This window comes from Ceratotherium simum, chromosome 21 (genome assembly GCF_057802395.1).
Source record: "Ceratotherium simum simum isolate JZ-2026a chromosome 21, ASM5780239v1, whole genome shotgun sequence".
In the NCBI taxonomy this organism is placed as follows: domain Eukaryota; kingdom Metazoa; phylum Chordata; class Mammalia; order Perissodactyla; family Rhinocerotidae; genus Ceratotherium; species Ceratotherium simum.
Window position 1 is genome coordinate 467,744 of NC_141920.1, and position 21,739 is coordinate 489,482.

The window sequence follows — 21,739 nt, forward strand, 5'->3', positions numbered from 1 at the left end:
TCTTACCAGCAGTATGCAAGCGTTCCAATTTCTTCACACCCTTATCAGTGCTTGTTTTTATGTGACTTTTCGCTTCCAGCCATCTCAGTGGGTGTAAGAAGGGGTCATTGTGCTCTTGAGTGGCATTTTCCTGATGACGAATGGCGTCGAGTGTTGCTGGTGGCCGTTTGTGTATCTTGTAAGTTCTGGATGGGATCTTGAGTCAGATAGATGATTTGCAAATATTTTCTTCCATTCTGTGGGTTTTCTTCTCACTTTCTCCGTAGTGTGCTTTGAGGCATCGAAGTTTTTAATTTTGATGAAGTCCAGTTTATCTGTTTTGTAGCTGTGTGTTCGGTGTCCTGTCTGAGAACCCATTGCCAAGTCTGAGATCATGGAGATTTTCCACGAGTTTTGTAGTTTTAGCTTATCAATCCATTTTGAGTGTCGCCTCTTCTTTGAGAGATGAAAATGCTGCAGATACGCAGCAGCCTCTGACCCTCAGCCCAGAACTGAGCCTGGAGCGAGTCTTTGGCCCCTTGTCCTGGGGGGTGGCCCCCATTGTTCTGAGTTGAGCCCCCAACCCAAGGCCTTGGCTGTGACTTCGATGCTGTCCTGGGGCATGTTGGGGACCTTGGCTGGCAGGACATCCTGGACATGGCGGTCAGGAAGCTCATCGCCCTGGCCTCTCCTGGATTTGCCTTTTCCTGCCTGGAGAGTCTTCAAATGACCTGCGTGTTCTCTGTGTTTCCTCCCCCAGGCGCGGACTTGACTGTCACCGAAGCCAGCAGCTCTGACAGCCGAGGGGACAGGGCTGAGCTCTATGCCCACGTGGACGAGGGTCTCCTGGGAGGAGAAGCCAGCTACCTGGGCCCACCCCTCACCCCCGAGAAGGACGACGCGCTGCACCAGGCCACCGCGGTGGCCAACCTGCGGGCAGCGCTCATGAGTAAGAACAGCCTGCTGTCTCTCAAGGCCGACGTGCTCGGGGACGACAGCTCACTGCTGTTGGAGTACCTGCCCAAAGGCGCTCACTCCCTGTCCCGTAAGTGCAGGCCCTGCTCGCCGTGTGGTTTGCTTTGTGATGGTTGAGCGGAGCCTCAGGGTCAGACCCGGTGAGCAGCGGGTGAGGGTGTAGTGCGTCTGTTCTGAGGATCGCTTTGGTCAGGCTGCCTCCCGACCTCCCCCAGGGTCCGTCTGGGAGCTCACACAGGAGCCTCGTGAGCTGCGCGGAGGAGAGGGCAGTTGTCAGGGGAACGGGAAGGGAGCTGCCAGCACGTGTTCCACCCTTTCGTGCTTGAAATGGAGGCGTCCAGACCTCAGACCTGAGCCCGCTTAGACGTGCATGTGGGAGCACGCGGGAGCTGGCGGCCTGAGTCAGGACCAGGGCCCGTGCAGCAGGCCGGGCGCGGGCTCCCTGTGCTGGGCGGCCTTCCCGCCGTGCTACGTTCGTGTGGGGACGGGCAGGGCGTGTATCCTCGCTTTGTGTCCTCCAGCTAATGCTGGTTACATGTGAATTCTTTAGAAGGAATTATCACTTAAATGTCTCCAGCTGAGTTCTGGTTGCCCGGAAGCAAATGGCAGACTAACCGCGAAGCAGCTAAGGTCCGGCTGAGCTGTTGAGCAGCGGGCTCACCGAGACCTCCTTCTGCTGACCAGACACGAGGGCCTTAGCTTTTACCTTGACCTGCCGGGTGCCTGCCTGGGAGCGAGCCGCTCTCCTCGTCACGGGTGCTGGAAGATCCCTTCTGGGGACACGTGTGGGGGTGACAGCTGTCTGGGGGCTGCTGGACGGGGCCCTGACCCGCCATCCTGCGGAAACTGAGTTTGGTGGGTGCTTGTTGTGGGTGTGAGAGAACAGTTGTGGCCCCGTTTCTCTCCATGGGGAGGGGTGAGGCACCCTATCCCAGGTGGCCCTCGGGGTGCGAGCGTGTGTGGACGGAGGGGTCTGAGTGACGACGGTGTAGCTGTGGTGGTATCCTGAGCGCCACCGAAGGAAGTACAGGAAAACTGCCAGTGTCTTTGATGTTGGGGATTTCGGAAGTGTTTCTTTGTTTTAATTTTTCTCCAATTTAAAAAACAATATTTTTACAACTTTGTTTTCAATAGCACTAAAATATCCTCGGTTTCTGTGTTGGAGTGATGAAAATTACTTACGGCCAATAAAGACTAAAGTGCAAAATGACATATGTTCTCTCTGTGTTCATGAACTTGATGAAGAGCAGCTGCCAGCGTCCGCGGCGGGCTGGGTGCCGAGGTCGGCTGACAGGACTTGGCTGTGAAGTCAGAGTGGGCTGAATATCTCACAGGCATTGGCTGGCTTCTTGGCATTGGGCGTGCTTTTTAAAACATGTTTAGGCTTCATTTTCTGCATCTGAAAAATGGGGATAGCGTCACTTACACAGTTGTGAATTTAAAACAAAATGGCGTTTGTAAAAATGTCACACAGGTCAGCAAAGCGCGAGTGACAAATGCTCCAGGAGGTCAGTCCCTTCCGCCGCCAAACCCGAGGTCGTACTCGTTGGCAGAAACTGTTGGATTTGCGGTGATACTGGGACAGTTACAGGGGGTGGTGCCACGGCGTCTGGGGAGTTTGCGGCAGGCAGGTCCAGCAGCTGGGCCTCCAGCTGAGGGGACAGCTGAACAGGTTTGGTGGCGTCGTGGAGGTTCGATTGGGATGCGACTGGAAACCTGCAGCTGTGCGGAGAGTTTGGGGGCGAGCCTCCAGCGCCCGCCCCATCGCCCTTTCTCCTCCTCTGCGGGGTCTGGACACTTGTTCTGTCTCTTTCTGGGTGCTCCTAATTCAGGTGTGGACGCTATGTGTTATAAACTCCAGGGGGGCGGGCCCAGTTCCTCTGTGCGCCCCCAGATGTGGCTGGTCTGTCCCCGTCGTCAGGAATGAGAGAGGAATGAGAGGGCTGCTTTGTGGGTGCTTTTCCTACTATCTCCGTGTCTGGCAGCCTTTCCTCCCAGCGTGGGCGTGTCCAGTAGGCCTTTGGTGCCTCTGTGCTGGGAACCACGCCACGGATGGGGTCAGGGGGTCTGGGTAACCCCCAAACACTGATTTCACCCACATTCGGTCAAGCAGTGGGACCCGTGGGCTTTGGGTCTGGCTGTTGGGCCTCTGGGACGAGCACCACGTGGCACAAGGAGAGATGGACTCCACTCTTGTTGCCGCTGCCCTGGGTGGTTTCTCCCCCTCCAGCCTCAGCTCCTCTGTCTCGGTCCCACCCCAGCAGAGGCCCAGACCCTCCTGCAGCCAGTCCCACACCTGAGTGAAGTCACAGGTGGGGAAGACCCTGTAGGCTGGGGTATTGGGCTTTTCTCTTCAGATCGTCCTCTTCCCGTGTGGGTGACTGTCCACTGTGTGTTGAATGACTCTGGACGTTGCAGTTGGGCAGCCACACCTGCTCCTGCATTGTAACTGCCACCACACAACTCCCTTCACACTCCGGAGTTGAGAGCTGGGCGGGAGCCCCATCTGGCCTGATTCCGGTGCGTGTGCCAAATTCCAGCTTAGGTCAGCTCGTGGGTTTTGGTGTCCTTTATTTCTGTTATGCTTTAACCTCCTTGCTTTTAATATTTTAAATTTCCCACTTTTTTCTTGTAAGAATCTGCCCTTTCGTTTTCCATAAATCAGGGTGAGAAGTTGGCAGAATCCTTACCGGTTGGGCTGTGAGCTGGATCGAGACATCGTGTGGGCTCATGGCATTCAGCCTCCAGAGGCCGGAGACCTGGGCGGGGGAAGGGGTTATTTTAAAATACTGTTTTCTGACATCCTAAGTAAAATCTGCCTGTTTCTGGGCATACGCTGAAATGAGGAATGGAAATATCCAGAAAAAAACTTTATTGTCCAAAATTTTGTGCCAGGCCTCATTGTAGCCAGCGTTCCGTCCCTGGCGGGTGGTGGGGAGTCCAGGCAGCTGGAGGCCGTGAGCTGCTGTCCTGTGGTGGACACAGGATTGTGGCAACTTCTCCAGGTGCCTGGAGAACAGGAGGAGCGGCTGAGCGACTTTCACACGTTTCCACGCCAGATCTGGAGAAGGAGCTGGAGCTGCTGCGCCTGACGGTGTCCGTCCCTCTGCTCTGCCGTGTGGAGTTCACAGACTGTTTCTCTAAACACATGTGAAGAGACATCAGGCCCACAGAGCTCTGCCTCGCTGTCTGTGCGCCATTCCAGACGTGCCGTCGAGGGGGGCGCGGGTTGTCTGCTCAGCTGGGGATGCTGTCACGGGGACTGGCTCTGGCGACACGCTTGCGTTTCATCTCGCTCCCGAGGATGGGGGCCGGGCCGTGATGGGTGAGCCTGGTCTCAGGGTATGCAGGCCTTCCCGTTGCGTCCGGTGGGACCCTCCTCCCCTGTGTCCCACCTCGGGCTCAGTCGAGACGCACCCCCAAGTCCCCAGGCACTCCAGTGGTGGTTGTCGTCTATTCCTCTGGACCGCCAGCCTGGTGAGCGCAGGCATGGCCTGTGCTAAGGAGCCTAAGGAGCCTAAATATGTGTTCGAAGAGAGAAAAAACGCGTCAAACCAGATGCCACTGACAGCGAAGCAGAGGCGGCGTTGCCTTGCTTCTCGCTTCGGGAGGAGCACCCCAGGCTCCGAGAGAAGGAGACCCCTCGGCTCAGCTGGGCACGGGGCGCCACACTGCCTCTGAGAGGGGCCCCGGGGAGGAGACGGCCCCCAGGCTGTGGTGGAGGGTGTCCCTCATTCCTGGTCGGTGTGAGGGGCCACGGAGGCCAGGGCTGCCGTGCGGGGGCTTTGCTTTGTTTCTGGCTCCAACCTCCAGGCTCCTTGAGCTGGTTGTTAATGACGAGCTTTCTCCATGGCCAGGCCTTGTGTTACTGCGATTTTGGGGTACACATTGGGCTCACATCCCAGCAGACATGGCTCGTGGCTGCAGAATCGAGGAGAATATGACACTTTCCCTATGCGATGTTTGACGGTGGCAGCTCCGAGGTGCGGGGAGCGCTGTGGGAGTTCCCGAGCCATCCTGACTGCTTCGTCTTACCAAGGTGGGGAGCAAAGGGTGCATCCGTGTTGGCTGGTACAGCTAGTCTACAAAGGAAAGGGGTGGTAGTTGCAGATGTCTAAATTAAGATAACCATCAAATAGGCAGGCAGTGCGCACGCAGTAACAAACAGCCGATATGCACAAGTCCTTTCTGGATGGCTCTGGAACCTTCTAGAAAAACCAAGAGTCATTATTTCATGGGTCTAATAACATTGACTTGGCTACTAAATCAACAGGTGGTTTTATTACTAGATCATCGCTCTTTGACTGCTTTCTCCATTAGAGGACTTTTGTCCTTTTTATTTTGATTCTATTCAACTAGATTCTTTTACTCTCCTCGCTTTTTCCACAGTGGGCCAGCACCCTACCTGTTAATAGTCATTGTTCACTGAATAGAAATCATGAAAAGTATCATCTGTGCCTCAAAACATGGCCCTGTTTTACCAGTGGTGTTTGTGGGTGTGCGTTGATCTGGGTGGGCCCTTGAAAAACGGCCTGAGAACACGGGGCTGGTGGGTTTCATGGGAACAAACGAGGATAAAGCGGCCCTGTGGGTGCGGGAGGATGAGTGCCATGTAGGTGTCATTCCAGCCTCCGAGACAGCTCGGGCGTCAAGAGCGTCGTCCTGACCGTCCGCTGTTGGCCCTCGACACGGTTCTTGCTGCACTGGAGGGTCCCGCCCACAGTCTTGGCAGTGCTGTCCTGCCTGATGGGAGGGGCATGTGACACTCCCTCCAGCTCTCCAGGGAGGGAAGACTTGAGAGGGCCCGGGGTGGGCGGACAGGAGCTCTGCTCTCCACACTGGACCCTCCTGACCTGCTGGTCGCAGGCTGCCAGCCGTCCAGGGCACGTGTGGAGACAGCGAGGCTGGTTTTCTTTTGATTGTGCTTTAAAGAATATTTCCTTACGGTGTTTAAAAGATGAACTGAGGACCTTCGCCTGATTTTGGAGTGACACTGGAGCGTAAGCAATTCCTGTGAAGGGGCATTAGGTGGAGATATTACTGCACTTTTAGGTAAACAGCCGGGTTCACACACTTGGAAGTGCTTTCTGGAATCATTTCTCCCATCCGAGTCCCGACCAGGCCCAACCCTGCTCAGCTTCTGAGATGAGCCAAGGTCAGGTGCATTCAGGGTGGTGTGGCCGTCGACCAGAGGATCCGCTTCTCAAGGCCACGGGGGCTCCACGTTCGTGCAACGTGTCCGACTTTCTGTGCAGAGCCCTCTGTGGTATCGTGGTGCTTCTGGGAGAGACCCCACACAGGACACGTCTTGTGCAGAGACCCCCGGCATTTGGGGTTGCCAGGCTGATGAAAGTACGAAACCTCCAGCAGCCCAGTACCCAACCCTCCGGGGTCCACCGCCAGCAGGACCCCAGCCTCGTCGCTTGGCAGCGCTCTGCTCACCGCAGAAGATCCAGGACGACCCTTCTGAACCCTCTAGAAGCCACCAGCTGGGGTCTGTTCCCGTGGGTGAGACTCGTTTCCTGTGTTCCCAGGGCCTGGCTCCAGCCCGAGTCACTCACGGGGGGACGCCGATAGCAGAGGGCAAGCGGCTCCCTCCGGCGCCTCCACCCTCCTCTGCTAGAGCCCAAGACCCCGCTCTGGCGACTGGCCAGACCAAGCCCAGGGAGATGTCCCGACCCCCGGCCCAGGTAAGATGTGAGAGCGGCTGGCACACTCGGGCAGCCCGGACCAATGGCCTGTCCAGTGTGCTAGGCCCCATTGGGCTCAGTGCCCCAAACCCCATGCTCGTGTGCGTCCCCAGGTGTCCCCAGGTGTGCTGAGGGCGGGAAGGAGCTGCTCTGCGTACCCCGCTTCTCAGCCAGGAAACAAAAAACCAACATTAGGTTGAGGAAGTCATTAGCTTTTGCAGTAATAATTGCTTCTCTCCCACAGCAACATGTTAATATGAGATTAAATTGGTTTTTATATTTAAATTAAAATATTTTTCTGAGGAATTGTTTTCCCTAATGTAGAGACATTTGATTCATATAGCAGTAGGTTGAAGACGCCGATTCCTCAAACTGAGCGGGGCCGACTGGTCTTGAGTGGGTTTTGCAGGCAGTGGTTCTGACTGTCGCCGACTCAGGGGCCCAGAGAGGTGACGATAAAGGGCTCTCCTTCCTGCTCCTGGAGCCGCAGGGGTGTTTGTGTAAAGACAGGTCTGTTAGGTTCGTTTGTCTCCCGCAAGAAAAATAAATCTTCAAGAGCTTAACCCACATATTTTGGATTTTGACATAAATGCTGTTCCTATGTGGTCCTTCCTAACAGGATGGTTTTAGGGGATGTTGGTATTCTGTTCATGTGGGTTTTTCTTTTGTAATTTTATTTATTTATTTTTTTTCCCCCAAAGCCCCGGTAGATAGTTGTATGTCACAGCTGCAAGGGTTTTTCTTTTGAATGTCCAATCACTGAGAATTAATTGTAGCCTTCCTTTCCAGACTCGAGACAGGTCATCCTTGTGGGGACTGGACGGGGACCCGGTGAGTAAGGGGTGACGAAACGTTTCTGCTCTGTCTTCTCAGTTTCCTCACATCCTGATGGCCTGTAACTTGTCTGTCTCTCATTCTAGATGGACGCCTCTCGAGACTGGGAGACCTGGGCTCAGCAGTGAGGCCTCTTCTGGAGTTGGCCCCAGCCGGCGCCTGGGTGGGTTTCTGTGGGGGCTGCCAGCCTGTCCAGGATGCCTGGTCTTTCTTCTGGCACACTGTGCGGCCAGCGCTCCTCCCAGAGGCCTGGATGGACTTGCCCAGGCTCCTTGGGTGCCCACAGCTTTGCCCTGAAGTCAGCTAAGGAGCCATGAGGAAAATGTCCCCGTGGACACAGACACCTCCCTGCATATGATGGCTTCGAGGCCAGACAGGCTGGAACAGGCGCCTCTGTCTGCTCTGGAGCCGACGCTCATGTGTGCCTCTCTGCTGTGGCCAGGCCTGGCATTCAGGTCCAGGTGGCCCCTGGGGGATGGCAAAGCCACGTCGGGCAGGGGCAGCCTGTGGGGAGCGGGGACCAGGCGTTGGTGTGTGCCTTTAAAGCGGTCACTTCTTGGATCCTCTGCCAGCAGCCAGGTGAAGGACCCTCAGTGCCCAGCCTTTGGGCAGATGCACCTGGGTTTGGGCTCACCCGGCTCTTGTAGGATTGCCGACTTAACGGGGGCAGAGCAGGAGTGCAGGGGCAGAGAAGCGAGCACATCCATGGGGGGAGGAACCAAACAGCTCTGACCCCAGTACTTTCTAGAAAGACCCTAGGACGAAGCCCAGCCCCCATGTCCTTGGTATGCGAATCACACGGCATTTCTCTCCACGTGTGAAGGTGACGGGTGATGGAGAATTACCTAACTGCTTCTTTTCAGAAAGAGCGTTTTGTGTTGCTCTCGTCCACCTTCATCGTCCACCTTCGTGGACGCTCTGGGTCTCGCGTCTGCTTGCTCACGTGGAGCAGGTGGTTGTGGACGTGGTGGGCTCTGGGCCCCAGGCAGAGGCCCCCCTTTTGCCAGGCAGCAGGTGGGCTTTGGAAGGAAGCAGGCGGCACCACTCCAGGTTCTGGGACGCCAGAGCCGCCCCCTCCAGCAGGGCGTGTGTGGGTGTCTGGGACAGGGGCTTCCCCATCAGTCTGATGGGCCCCGACCCATGCCCATCCCTACCCTGACTGTGACCACAGGCGGGGCGTGGTCCAGTGCCGTCCAGCAGCTTCTATGCCCCAGTGCTGTAGTCTTCACCTTCATTAAATGAGTTCTGAAGACGGAGAAAGGTTGGGTTTTCAGAGAGGCTTTGGACGTTGTTATCAAGGGGACCCCACTCAGGTGGGCAGCATCTTTAGGAGCTAAAATCTGGTCGGTGCGTGTCACCCCTCTGCGAGGTCAGCTGCCTCCTGGGTTTAGGTCAGTGCCCGTTTGCGTTTGAACATCATTTCTAGAGAAAAGGAAGCTTTTCTTTTCCATTTTTGTTGGTCACGACGGGATCTCTTAGGGATTGTATGTCCAAACCTGGACACGCTGTGGCAGAAGGAACACGTGCAGACGCCGCGCTTCGAGGTTGTTGACGTATAGGTTCCAAGGTGACTGGGCTGGGACACGGAGGCTGTGTGGCTGCTTTTCCTTTTATTTGGTTCTCAAGGGAGTTTTTTCGGGGTGGATGGAGCATGGACCAAGGCCCACAAGGAGACCTACGTCTTGGAGATTGTCTCTGTGCTGTTGTGCTGAAAGGCTTTGGTCGATTTTTTTAAACAATTAAAAAATGTCAGACAATTTCCATAGCACCTAAAAGAAATAGGTTTGTTCGTTGCAGCATTATTTACCATAGCCAAGATGTGGAAACAACCTAAGTGTGCATCACTGGATGAATGGATAAAGAAGATGTGGTTTCTATACTATGGAATATTAACCATAAAAAAAAAAAATGAAATCCTGCCATTTGCACCAACACAGATAGACCTTGAGGGTATTATACTAAGTGAGATAAGTCAGACAGAGAAAGAGATACCAAATGATCTCAGTTATATGTGGAATCTAAAGTAAAAAACCAGCTCACAGACACAGAGAACAGATTAGTGGTTGCCAGAGGCAGGGGGTCGGGGTGGGAGAAATGGGCGAACTGTTTTGTTTTGGTTTAAATAAATTGAATTTCTTTTTAAAACAAATAAAAAATAAATAAATGCTCCTAAAAAAGACATAGGTTTGTGGTGGATGGTGAAATGGTAAGAGACATTTTTAGGGTAGAGAGCCATCCAATTTCATTCTTACATTTAACATCACGTCCCTTAAGACTGTACCGTCATCCAACATATGAAATTTTCAGCAGATTCATTTAGATATTCTATCTCTTGTATTTTATTGAATTTCTCATTGAAATACTGTGGCTCAGGGATTAATTTCAGAGTTTTTTTTTTTAATTTATTGATATGTAACATTAATCTTTCTTGAACACAGAGAATTGCAATAATAAAAGGTTGGTTATTTATTTAGGTCCATTTACTGCCACAAAACTTGCTCCACGTCTAAAAATTCATTTTGGGCTTCTTAACATATTTACTGTTTTCACAAAACCTGAATGGGTGGTCTCACAAACGTGGGTATCAGTCACATGTTGTAGGTTTGTGTGTGTAGAAATCAAGACTTCAGTTCACTTGGGGATATTAGCTTACTAATTTAGACTGCATTTAAAATATATAATACAGTCTTGATCATTGTCAGTTTGGTAATTGCACGTGACTCAGGTGCTAAGGAAAAGGCATTAATTTATTTCAAAGAAAATATTATTTGGAGAAAACTTTTTGAACTTCCAGTTTCAACCATAACTAGCTTGTATTGGGCTTACCCTCCAGGCAAAAACTATTTGAAAAGCTGGCAAAAAAAAAACCCAAAACCAAAACCCACATATACACACATATACACATATCCTGGAAGCAACCGGTGCAGGTGGTACTTGAAGGGCTGTGGTCCTTGAGAGGAGGGAAGAGCACAGGATGGGCTGTACTTTCACCTTAGGTTTTCTCTGGCGTGTTTCTCAAACATTGGAGCAGGAAACAGAGGCCCAGCAGAGAGCAGTGGTGTTATGTGCCAAGGAGATGGACGTTGTTCTTCAGGGCAGCCCAGCTAGCTGGGACTTGAGGGGCAAATCTCAAAAAGCAAGAAGCCACGGAGAATGAGCTCCCAGATAGCCGCAGAAAACCGCTCACCTTCCAAGCTACTCACAGAGCCACATTCCAAGAATCTAGCCAACAACAGCCCTGGGAGGCCGCAGCATGAAGCAGAGATGTTTCGGTCGTGCATGGGGACAGAGGTGGGCATGCAAGCCCAGACAAGGCCAAGGGGACCAGGGAGACACCTGCACTTTGAATTGAGACCCCAGAGGGCCACACCTTGAAGTAAGAGTCACTCCCTAGGAGGAAAACCAAAACTGATTTAGACTGGCCCCAACAAAAGCTAGAATGAAGCTCCACAGGTAATCCTCCTGAATCTTGACAGAAATAAAAACAACAATGACAATGATAAAAACAGACCTTAAATATCTTAGAAAGAGTGACATTGTGTGCAGTGTCTCTGCTTTTTCATTCACTGTGTATAGCATCTAGTAGAAAGTGTGTGCTAGATAACAGAACCTAATGACTAAATCCCAGGAACAGAACCTAATGACTAAATCCCAGGAAAAGCAGACAGATGTTGTAGTTATAAGACAAGGACTTGAAGATATTGATGACACATTCAAGGAAACGGTGAATGAAAGAGATTAAAAGATGGGGAATTTCAAGAGGATCGCAATCTATAAAAAAAGAGTCAAGTGAACATTCTGGAACTGAAAATACAATACCTGAAGTTAAGAATTCACTAGATAGTTTAATAATGATCTGGATACAACATAAGATAGAGTTAGTGAACTGGAAGGCAGACCAATGAAAAATATCCATGCTGAAGCTCAGAGAAAAAGAATGGGAAAAAAGCAGAGACACATGGAACACAGTGAAAATGCTTAATGTATGTGTAACTGGAGTTCCAGAGGAGAGAGGAGAAAAAAATGGAACAGAAGTGATATCCAAAGAGACAATAGCTGAGAATTTTCCAAAACTGATGAAAAACGTCAATGCACGGATTCAAGAAGCTCAGTGAACCCAAAGCAGAATGAATACCAAAACGACCACAACAACAGAAACCATATCTGGGCACGTGGTGCTCACGCTAGTGAGAACCAAGGATGAAAGGAGAAATCTTAAACGCAGCTGGAGAAATAAGACATTACTTTCAGAGGAACAACAAGACTGATGGCTGACTTTTCAACAGAAACTACAGAAGCCAGATGACAACGAACGACGTCTTTGAAATGCTGCAAAAAAAGTTGCCAACTTAGAATTCTATACCCAGCAAAAAATATTCTTCACACATCAAGGCTATGTGAAGACATTATCATACAAACAAGCAGAATGGAGAGAAGTCATTGCCAGCTGACAAGAAGTACTGAAAAACAGCCCTCAGGCTGAAGAAGAATTTTCCGATGGAACACAGGCTGAAGAAGGACCAGGAGGGGTAACCACGGGAGTTAGGAAAGGATCTGGGTGGTTAAAGCAACATTGGTAGTTTCAGTGGGGCTTTTAAGAGAGAGAGGAGCATAGTGCATGATGCTGCCGGCACAAAGGTGGGAGGAACAGGTGAGGTTGACTGTTGCTCCTGTGTTGTTTGTGAGGTCACGTGAATAAGGACAGAATAGTTGAGGACAGCTGACAGGCTTGTGAAGAGAAAAACGGAACCATACGTGATTAATTTGAAAGAAGGCAAGCAAGGAGGGATAAAGGACCAAAACACATAAAGGACAGATAGACAACAGAGAGTGAGATGGTGGCCTTCACCAGCTGTCAATACTCCATGGTCACAAATGGACTGAACATGCCAATAAAAAGAAAAGATTACCAGCCTGCTTTTAAAACAAGTGTGCTGTTTGTGGGTGACATACTTTATAGATAAGAACACAGAGACGTTTAAAGAAAAACGATAAACCAAGGAAACACTAAAGAAAGTCATTAATATTAACGTTAGTGACACATGGTCAACTTCCAGAAGTGTCACCCAGGAGGGACAGTGCCTACTGATGAGAGAGTCAGATCAGTAGGAAGCATCACGATCCTGAATGTGTGTGCTCAGCTCTAAATTACGTGAAGTGGAAGTTGACAGCACTGAAAGGAGAGAGACCAGCACACAATGAGACCTGGGGATTTTTAATGCATTTCCTCAGTCATTGATACAATAGGAGACAAAATATCAATAAGGACAGAGAAGATTTGAGCACAGTTTTCAAAAGTTAAGTTAACCTTGAATTCCTGGAATAAACCCATCTAGTCACAAGGTATTATTCTTTTTCTATATTGTTGAATTCAACTTGCTATTTGTTTTAGGAGTTTTGCCTCTATGGTCAGAGGTGTTGGCCGCTAATAACACAATTAACCAATTTTAACATGACACCAAACAAGTGCAGAATATTCCAAATGCACAGGAAATATTTACGAATAGACCAGGGCTATTCCAGGATATTCCAGACTATTCCAAGTGCACATGAAACGTTTACAGAATAGACTGATCAGGGCTGTAACTCGGGTCTCAACAGACACCAAAGGAATGAAATCTGTGTTGTCTCTTACCTCAGTGAAATTAAATTTAAAAAATCGATAACAGAAAGATACTAGAATATCCCCAAATGTTAGGAAATCAAGCAACACACTGTTAAATAATCCATGAGTTGAAGAATAAGTCACAATGGGAATTATAAAATACTTTCAACTGAATGATACTGAAAATACAACATGTCAAAACTTGTAGGATACATGTAAGCAATGTTAAAGGGGAATTTATGGCTCTCGTAGCATTTACTAGAAAGGAAGGAAGGTTCTAACTTTGAGGGTCAAGAAGTGAGGGAAAAATAGCAAATTAAACCCAAAGAATGCAGCAGGAGCCGAAGACAGAGCAGATACCGATGAGATAGAAAGCAGACGTACAATAGAAAAAGTGAACAAAGCCAAACACCAGTGTGTTGAAAAGATTAATAAAACTAATAAACTCTTATCAAAAGTGATCAATAAAGATAGAGGAAGGTGCCAATTTTCAATAAAAGGTGTTAACAAGAGATCATTACTAAGATTCTACAGATACTAGAACAATAATAAGAGAATATTGTGAACACTTTATGCCGATACATTTGGCAAGTTGGAGGAAATGGGCAAATTTCTTGAAAACCACAATCCCAATATACCAAAACTGAAGCAAAAAGGGGGCCTGGCATGGCACAGAGGTCGGTCAGGAGGCAGAGGGAGCGAGGGAAGACGTGGGCGAGAGCCTTGGCTGTGGGTTCCTGGGAAGGGACGGGTGAGGCAGAGGGACAGGCTTAGGACTGCTCGTTTGAACAGTTTCTGCGACTCCAGGCACAGACCGGCTCTGATTGTATGGTCCTGGGGCTATTGGGGCCATTACACAGTGACCCAGAGTCGGGGGCTGGATAGTGGAGGGGTGGGGGTGGGCTCTGGGTTGGCCGGCTTGCACACGAAAGGCAGGTTATTTATTATCTCTGGGAGTGGGCCAACCCTAGGAGGAGCCGTCCCTCCAGGGTCAGCGAGGCCCCAGATGTCCAAGCATCAGAAGGCAGAGAATCAAAGGCCTGTTGACCACGGGCGGCTGAGGGGATCTTGAAGAGGAAGATGAGAGTGGTGGACTGGTATAAGCAGATACCAAGACTTGCGGAGCTGCAGTGACCGACTGGGTCGAGTCTGGCACCCACTGTGTTGTGGAGGCACCTGACGTAGGACAGAGGCCTTTCTGCAGTTGATAGGTGGATGGTCTTTTCAGTGTGTGGTTCTGAGTGAATCCGTGTCCACATGGAGGGAAAAAATGAATCTTGACTCCTGCCTCGCACCAAGCACAAAAATTAATTTGGGATGGATCATAAACCTAAATGTAAAAGGTTTCCTAGAAGAAGACCTAGGAGAACAGCTTCATGATCGTGGTGGTAGGCAAAAGTTTCTTAAGCAGTTCAGAAAAAGCATAATAATAAAAGTCTGATAAAATGGACTTCATTAAAATTATTAATTTATTCACTAAAAGACACCATTAGGAGAGCAAAAGGCCAGTCACAAACTAAAGAAAATGTTGGCAGTAAACATATCTGACAAAGCACTCATACTCAGAATACAGAAAACTAGAAAAATCAAGGGAAAGGCAACTTAGTAAACAATCGAAAGACTTGAACGAGCACTTCACAGAAGAAGACGTGCAAACGACCCCGGGCTCCGTGCCACCAGTCGTCGGGAAGTGCAGGTCACAGTCTCGCTGCGCTGTCTGTGCCCCACGCTGACTGACGTGGGAGGGACCAGCGACAGTGCTGTGTTTTGGGAAGACTGCAGAGCAGCTGGAATGCTCACGCGTGGCCGGGGGGAACATCAATTGGTGCAGCCGCTGTGGAAGACTGCTCCGCCACGACTGCTGAAACCAAACGTGCAAATACCCTGTGGCCCAGAAATTCCTCTTAGGTGTATGTCCAACAGAAATGAGAGTCGTGTCCACCACAGACACGTGGGAGAGCCGACCGGGCACCGCTGCCTGCTAGGTCCGATGTCCCTCAGCTGTGGGGCAGGTGCGTGGTTCTGCACATACGGTGGGCACAAGAACAAGCCACTGCTCTGGGTAGCTGCATGATGACTTTCGCAGACCATGTGGAATAAATGAAGCCAAACCCGAGTGTAAGATCCCACGTGCACGAAGTCCTAAAGCAAATGTGTGGTGATGGAGGGCGGAGTGGTCACTGCATCTGGGGGGAGGTTGACTAGGAGGGCCCGGGAGCCTCTGGGTGCCGTGAGTGTGCGGTGTCCTGATCCGGGTGTGGTTACGTGGATACTATGTGGGTAAAGAGTCACTGAGCCGCGTGCTTTGCGTAAGGTTAAAGCCTTTCAAAAATAATTTGGACACATCATAGCTTCACTATATTCTAACACAAAATAAGTGACAGCCTAATAAATTGTAAATGGAAAAACAAAGTATGGTGCATGTTTGGATCCATTTCTGAAATGCACTTGAAGTGCAGGCTTTTGGAAATTATGATCAGAGGAAGAACGAAAATCCAGGATGGTCACGTGATGAAAGCCTCGAGTGCCCTTCTGGAGCCACCTGCCCTCTGCACGTGCCTGCGACCTGCCAGTCCTGTTTGATTCACTGGCTTTTTCTTGGCGTCTTCGATGTTATCATGAAATGTTTCTGGAATGTTCACTTGTACGGTGGATATTTACGACAGGTCCGATTCTCCTGCAGGGTGTGAGGGGGCAGGAAGGAGTGAGGAGCCGTGGCCGCGGAGAGCCAGTGTCAGGGTGCGGCTTGGGGAGACGGTGAGGAGACCTGTGCGCCTCCCCCGAGGGCAGCAGGAGCTGCTGGGTAAGGCCACGCTGCTGAGCGGCTTTCTTGTTGATCCATTTCCATGAAGCTGTCGCCACGTGTTACTGATGTTCATACAATGAGCTTGCAAGTGTTCACACAAACCTTCGTATTTTAGATAATCTGGCGCCAGCTTCTGAAACCTCGATTCTTGACTCCTGGAGCTCGTTGTTTGTCCTGGATACTTGGTTCCAGGCCCAGGGGCCAGTTTCAGGACAGATGGGCGGAGCGCGTCTGTTTCACTTTAATGATATTTGTGCTCTTTCTGTATTTCAATTGTTCCTTCACCATGTGGATTTCTGAGGCTTTATTTGTGTTTATAAGAATGAAACTCTACCATGTTGAGAGTTTCTAAGATACATGGACTGTAAATCACAGGTTACAGAAGCGTTAGGTTCTTCACACCTAGAAGTCTTTTGTGGTCAGTGCCATGGAGTCACTTCCTAGCCACTGTGTGACAGCAGAGGGAGCCCTGCCCCGTCTTTCTGCTCCGCTCTCTCCTTCCTGCACTGGGTCAGACGTTGCTCTGCCTCTATTCATAGGGTTTTCGTGGCCAAGTCTTTTGGAAGTGGGTGGCCAGGTGCGTCTGTCTAGTCTGGAAGCTCTGCTGAAACCCGTCCACCTGGGTGACCCTGCTGGTATTTAAAATCCCCGTGGCAGCGCTCTCAGCATCACAGCAGCATGAGCTGCCACAGTGTGACAGCTGACAGGGGTGGTGTGGTTCCCTGACCGGGACAGGTTCCCTGACCGCAGCGGTGAGAGCGCTGGATCTTAACTGCTAGACCACCAGGGCTGCCCAGTGAGAAGTTATTTTAATCATAATAGCCAATGCAAATGTCCCTCAGAGATCACAGTCTGTTCATTTAATGTAACGGGTTGCAGGGTGCTCCCCACCCAAAAGACATGTCCACGTCCTAGTCCCTGGAACCTGTGGATGTGACCCTATTTGGAAAAAGGGTCTTTGCAGATAAAATTAAATTAAGGATCTCAAGTTGAGATCATTCTGGAATATCCAAGTTGGCCCTAAATCCAGTGGCAAGTGTCCTTATAAGAGACAGAAGACACAGACACAGAGGAGAAGCCGTGTGGAGATGGAGGCAGAGACTGAAGCGATGCAGCCACCAGCCGAGGACGCCTGGGGCCCCTGGAAGCTGGGAGAGGCAGGAGGGATCCTGTCCTAGAGCCTCCGGAGGGAGCTCAGCCCTTCCCACACCTGGATTTCAGACTTCTGGCCTCCAGAAAACTGGGAGAGGATAGATTTCTGTTACTTTAAGCCCCAGTTAGTGGTAGTTTGTTACGGCAGCGACAGGAAGTTAATATGTTAAGAAAACACCAAAACGTATCATCGGAGTCACTTCAGAAAGTGGCCGCATGTGGGCCCTGCACAGAGTGGCCTGCCCAGCCAAGGTGGTAGGGTCACTAAGGGTGGCTCATGCTCATGTCCGTGCATCCTTAATTGTTTTTCTAGGGAAAAAATACAGCATTTCTCTACAGAGAAAAGTATTTTTTTTTTAACATGTAGGTCTGAATTGTTAAATACAGAAGACTAGAGTATATAATTCAAAATGTTAATTTTCACGTTTATAGAAGCAGAGTAGAAAACCATGAATGGGGCCAGCCCGGTGGCGCAAGCGGTTAAGTGCGCACGTTCCGCTGCGGCGGCCCGGGGTTTGCCGGTTCGGATCCCGGGTGCGCACCGACGCACCGCTTGTTAAGCCATGCTGTGGCGGCGTCCCATATAAAGTAGAGGAAGATGGGCATGGATGTTAGCCCAGGGCCAGTCTTCCTCAGCAAAAAAGGGGAGGATTGGCATTGGATGTTAGCTCAGGGCTGGTCCTCCTCACAAAAAAAAAAAAAAAAAAAGAAAACCATGAATAAATACATTTTCAAAAAAAGTTGTTTTAAAGTAAATAACCTAAAAGCTCCCTTCCTTGTTCTCCGTTTCCATCTCAGAGCAGGCGGCACACTGGCTCTTTTTGGTGATAGTAGAAAATCGGAATCGTGTCAAGGAAACCCACCCTGCCCCCGTGGACGTGTGGTGTCGTTGCTGCCTAACTGATGGGGCGGGTCGAGGCCAGGCCTGGTTGCTGGGATGGGAGGCTAAATAAAGAAGAACATGAGGTTTTCCTCCTGTGGAGCTGCCAGGTGTGATGGGCGCGGCTGGATAGACGGACAGACGGATGTTCCCTGGGCCTCGCGGCCACGTGCTGCGCATTCGCTCCTGCGGCTCAGAGCTGCTTGTGCTCTAGGGCTGGTGGGAGGGCTGAGGGAGTGTGGCAAAGGGGGCAGCTGGTCTGGAGGACAGTCCGGCATGTCCCACTTCTCAGAATTTACTGGTAGGAGGCGACCAGATGGGTGCAAAGATTCATTTGTAGGAACCTCATTGAAGCATCCTTCACAAGGGTAAAAACAAGGAAAAAGCTTAAATATTCAACAACAGGATCTTTATTTAATAAATTATGGTATATTCAAACATTTAAAAACATACAAGTTAAAATTACAGCATGAAAAGCAGTCACAGTGTTAAGTGGGTGATGTTCTATGTAACTGTGTACATTATAATTTCAATTCTATCATGTTTTATATGTTTATGCATAGAAAAGAGACTCAAAAGACAGACGTGAAGGTGTTAACTGGTTCTGTGTGTGATGGGATCAGGAGGTTTTCTCGTCTCCTGAGTGCTTTCGTGTACCTTCCAGCGTCTCTACAGGGTTCTGGTTTTAGCCTCTTGACCAGGCTGCGCCTTCCCCCCCACCCCCAGTTCCTGGCCATACACACGCACACGTTAAAAGCTCCTAAATGTAAGAAAATGTTTTATTTCCTAGGACAGGACTTAGAATTCTGAGAGAGATGCGGTGAGCTCCGTTCTCAGGCTTGGCGGGGAGAGGGAATCCCTTTTATGTGCAAACTGTCAGGGCAGCAACGACGGCCGGGCTCCTGGGAGTGGCTGTGAGCTGTGATGAAGTCCACACAGCCCAGCCCTGGGCTGTGATGGCCTCGCCCTGGTGAAGTCGTCCGGGCCAAGTGTGGGCACAGGTCCCCCTAGGAGAGGAGTGGCCCTGGTGTGGACTGACTGTCTACGGGGTCGGGGAGATCCCAGAGTAAAGGGCTCTCGGGCACAGGAGGGTGGACGCAGATCTTGCAGGCGGTCTCACTGGAAAATAAGAAATAATCTGGGTTGCTTGATTATTTAGATGCCCTTTAAGGGTTCTTGAGAGAAAAATATAAGGGTTATTTAGGATGCAATGTGAAGTGTTCTGCTCAGCGTCATCCCTGAACTTAACCAGCGTGTTTCAGGAACGGAGGTGCGGGAGTGAGGGCACCTCCATGCACGTCCACGTGCACGCAGGACCTGGCGTCCAACCCCAGTGTGCTCGGGGTTGCCGCTCTGCACCGTCCAGTTGGCGCCATTTCCACGGCGATGTGCCCATGGCTGGGGTCTGAGCAGCAGAATGGAGTTGGAGGCCACGGGGGCAGGCTTCTCGGGATGGTGGTGAGGGGTTCCCGATGTTGTGCGACATCGTGGGCAGCCCAGGGCTGGGGAACAGAGCTCGACTAAACTGCCCAGTCGTTCTCCCAGCAGACTGGCCAGTTCCCTCCAGTGAGAGGGCCCAGGACTCTGAGTCCCCTCAGCTCCCCCGTCTCCTCCCTGCTCTGTGAAACTCTGGGGCAGTTGTTTTCTTATCTGCGTTCCTCGCAGGGCCTCGAGGGGCGGTTGTGACTGTGCCCAGGGCCTGTCACGCATGGACGTTTGGTAGGGGTCTGAGGGTGTGGAGGGGGGCTGCCAGGGCCTGACCGGCTGTCCCCACCCCTGCTGGTGTTTGTGCTGGCAGCCTGCCTTTGCCCGGGTCCAGTGTTCTTGACCACTGGACCCTTGGCCTGTCTTCCGGGTTCTGGTGCTGATGCGTAGCCTGCTGAGTGTTCTCTGTACCCCTCCGGGTTGTGGGGTGGTGTAGGGGCCCAGAAGCTGCATCCAGACGCCGAAGGGCAGACGTCTGCCAGCCGGCCCCACACAGTGGGCCTCGGGCTGCTCCCAGCAATCCCGGTGAAATCTAGGACGACTGACCCCAGGAGGCCTTCAGGTTTCTGGGGTACTGGAGGGACGCCCTGCAGGCTCAAGATGGGGTGGCTGCGGTGTCCGCGAGTGCCCAGTGCAAAGGGTGCCCCTCGGGGTGAGCTGCCCCAGTGCCCAGTGCACCCTGCACAGTGAGGCTAACATGTGGGACCCCGGACCCCCCGACTGCCACCAAGAGGCCACCCGGAATGTGGGATAAGACGCCTCCAAGGGTGTGGCCGAATTCTGGTGTGGAATGTGGCCCCAGCCATGAGGCCGAACTGGCCACAGGTGTGACCCCTCAGGGGCCCGTGGCGTCGTCCTCGAAAAGCGGAAAGGAAGAAACTCCGCGGACCAGCCATGCCCCGGGCAGAGCGCTGCCCGCTCTCGCGGTGCATTTGGGGCTGAGCGGCCTCTCGCCTGGCCGTGTCCACCAGCTGCACGCTTCCCCTGGGCGTTCCGCGTGCAGCCCAGCCTGCAGGTGTGCGGACAGGGCTCCGGGCGCTGTCGGTCGGGAGCCATGAGCAGAGCCACAGGCTCAGGGCGTTCTCCGGCTTCACCTGTGTTTCTTCTTGTGCTTTTCCACTGCGATCCCGAGTGTGGACAGCGCTGTGCTGTGGGCACTGACGCATACGCTGGGCTGTCTGAGAAGTACTCTCTTAAAAAGGGGATGAGGTGGCCTCTGGCTTTTGGCCCAAGCCTGTTCGGTCCTCTGACACCAAACCTCACAGGAAAAGCCCTTTGCTCTGGAGGCCAGCTGGGCCAGGCCCGTGGCTCTGTCGGCTGCGGTGGGCAGTCTGTGGGGCTTGGGGCTCGCTGGGCCGGGTGGCCGCGTGGTGACTCCCTCGTCCGCTCTCTTGCAGTCAACGAGTTCACGGTGATCAGGAAGAAGTTCAAGTGCCCATACTGCAGCTTCTCGGCCATGCACCAGTGCATCCTCAAGCGGCACATGCGTTCCCACACCGGCGAGCGGCCCTACCCCTGCGAGATCTGTGGGAAGAAGTTCACGCGGCGTGAGCACATGAAGCGGCACACGCTGGTGAGCAAGGGCGGGTGAGGTCATGGGTCATCACAGGGTCGGCAGGAGGTCAGCACGGGAGATCACGGGGTTGGGATGGGGTCAGCAGGGTCATCAAAGGGTCGCCATAGGGTCCATGTGGGGTCGGTGTGGGTCATCACAGGGACAGCCCAGGGGTCAGCTTGGGGTCAGTGGAGAGAAGTTGGCAATGGGGTTAGTATTGGGTCAACGTGTGGTCAAACATAAGGGTCAACACAGAGGTCAGCATGGGGTCATCACGGGGTCGGCCTGGGGCACGCTCTGCAGTGGGCTGAGGTGTCCAGGCAGGTGGAATGGTGATGTTGGGGTGTCCGGAATGCCACGGGAGCCCTGAAGTGGGGTCTGCTCTGTGGTGGAGAAGACCCAGCGAGCAGGGGGAGCCACCCCAACCTACGGGTCCCTCCTGACAAGCTCCACCCCCTGGGTCTGGGTGCAGAGGGCAGGTGGCCCCATCACCCCTAGCCCCAGCTCTTGGGTTCCCTTTGGGACCCCCGCCCTCGGCCCCCCAGGTGCTACCACGAGGTCACTTCTCTGAGCTCTCGCCCCGCAGTTGCAAGGACCCCAGCCCCTGCTCCCCCACGACCCCTGTCTCTCATGGGGGCCTGGCTCTCAGTGGTCAGGTAGCAGGTGCTGAACGGATGGATTTGCTTGCCCAGGAAATGATAGAAAAGGTCATCCTTGAAACAGGGAGGCAGATTTGCCAAAAGAAAAACAGGGCAAGGGTCCGTTAGGTGGCTGAGAT

At 51.9% G+C, this 21,739-nt stretch overlaps 1 protein-coding gene across 2 annotated transcripts in view; it reads left to right on the plus strand.

Annotated features, from left to right (window-relative positions):
• ZBTB46 (zinc finger and BTB domain containing 46) overlaps positions 1-21,739 on the plus strand; it is a 69,462-nt gene that overhangs the window by 41,858 nt on the left and 5,865 nt on the right. The window contains exons 3-5 of one of the 2 annotated variants that reach the window (XM_087444950.1): positions 740-1,024; positions 7,434-7,475; positions 7,565-13,475. In XM_087444950.1, coding sequence (XP_087301076.1) covers positions 740-1,024; positions 7,434-7,475; positions 7,565-7,785 — 548 coding nt within the window. In that variant the 3' untranslated portion in view covers positions 7,786-13,475. Of the gene's footprint in view, positions 1-739; positions 1,025-7,433; positions 7,476-7,564; positions 13,476-20,803; positions 20,980-21,739 lie in introns of those variants that run through there. The other variant, XM_087444949.1, reaches the window with a different exon arrangement.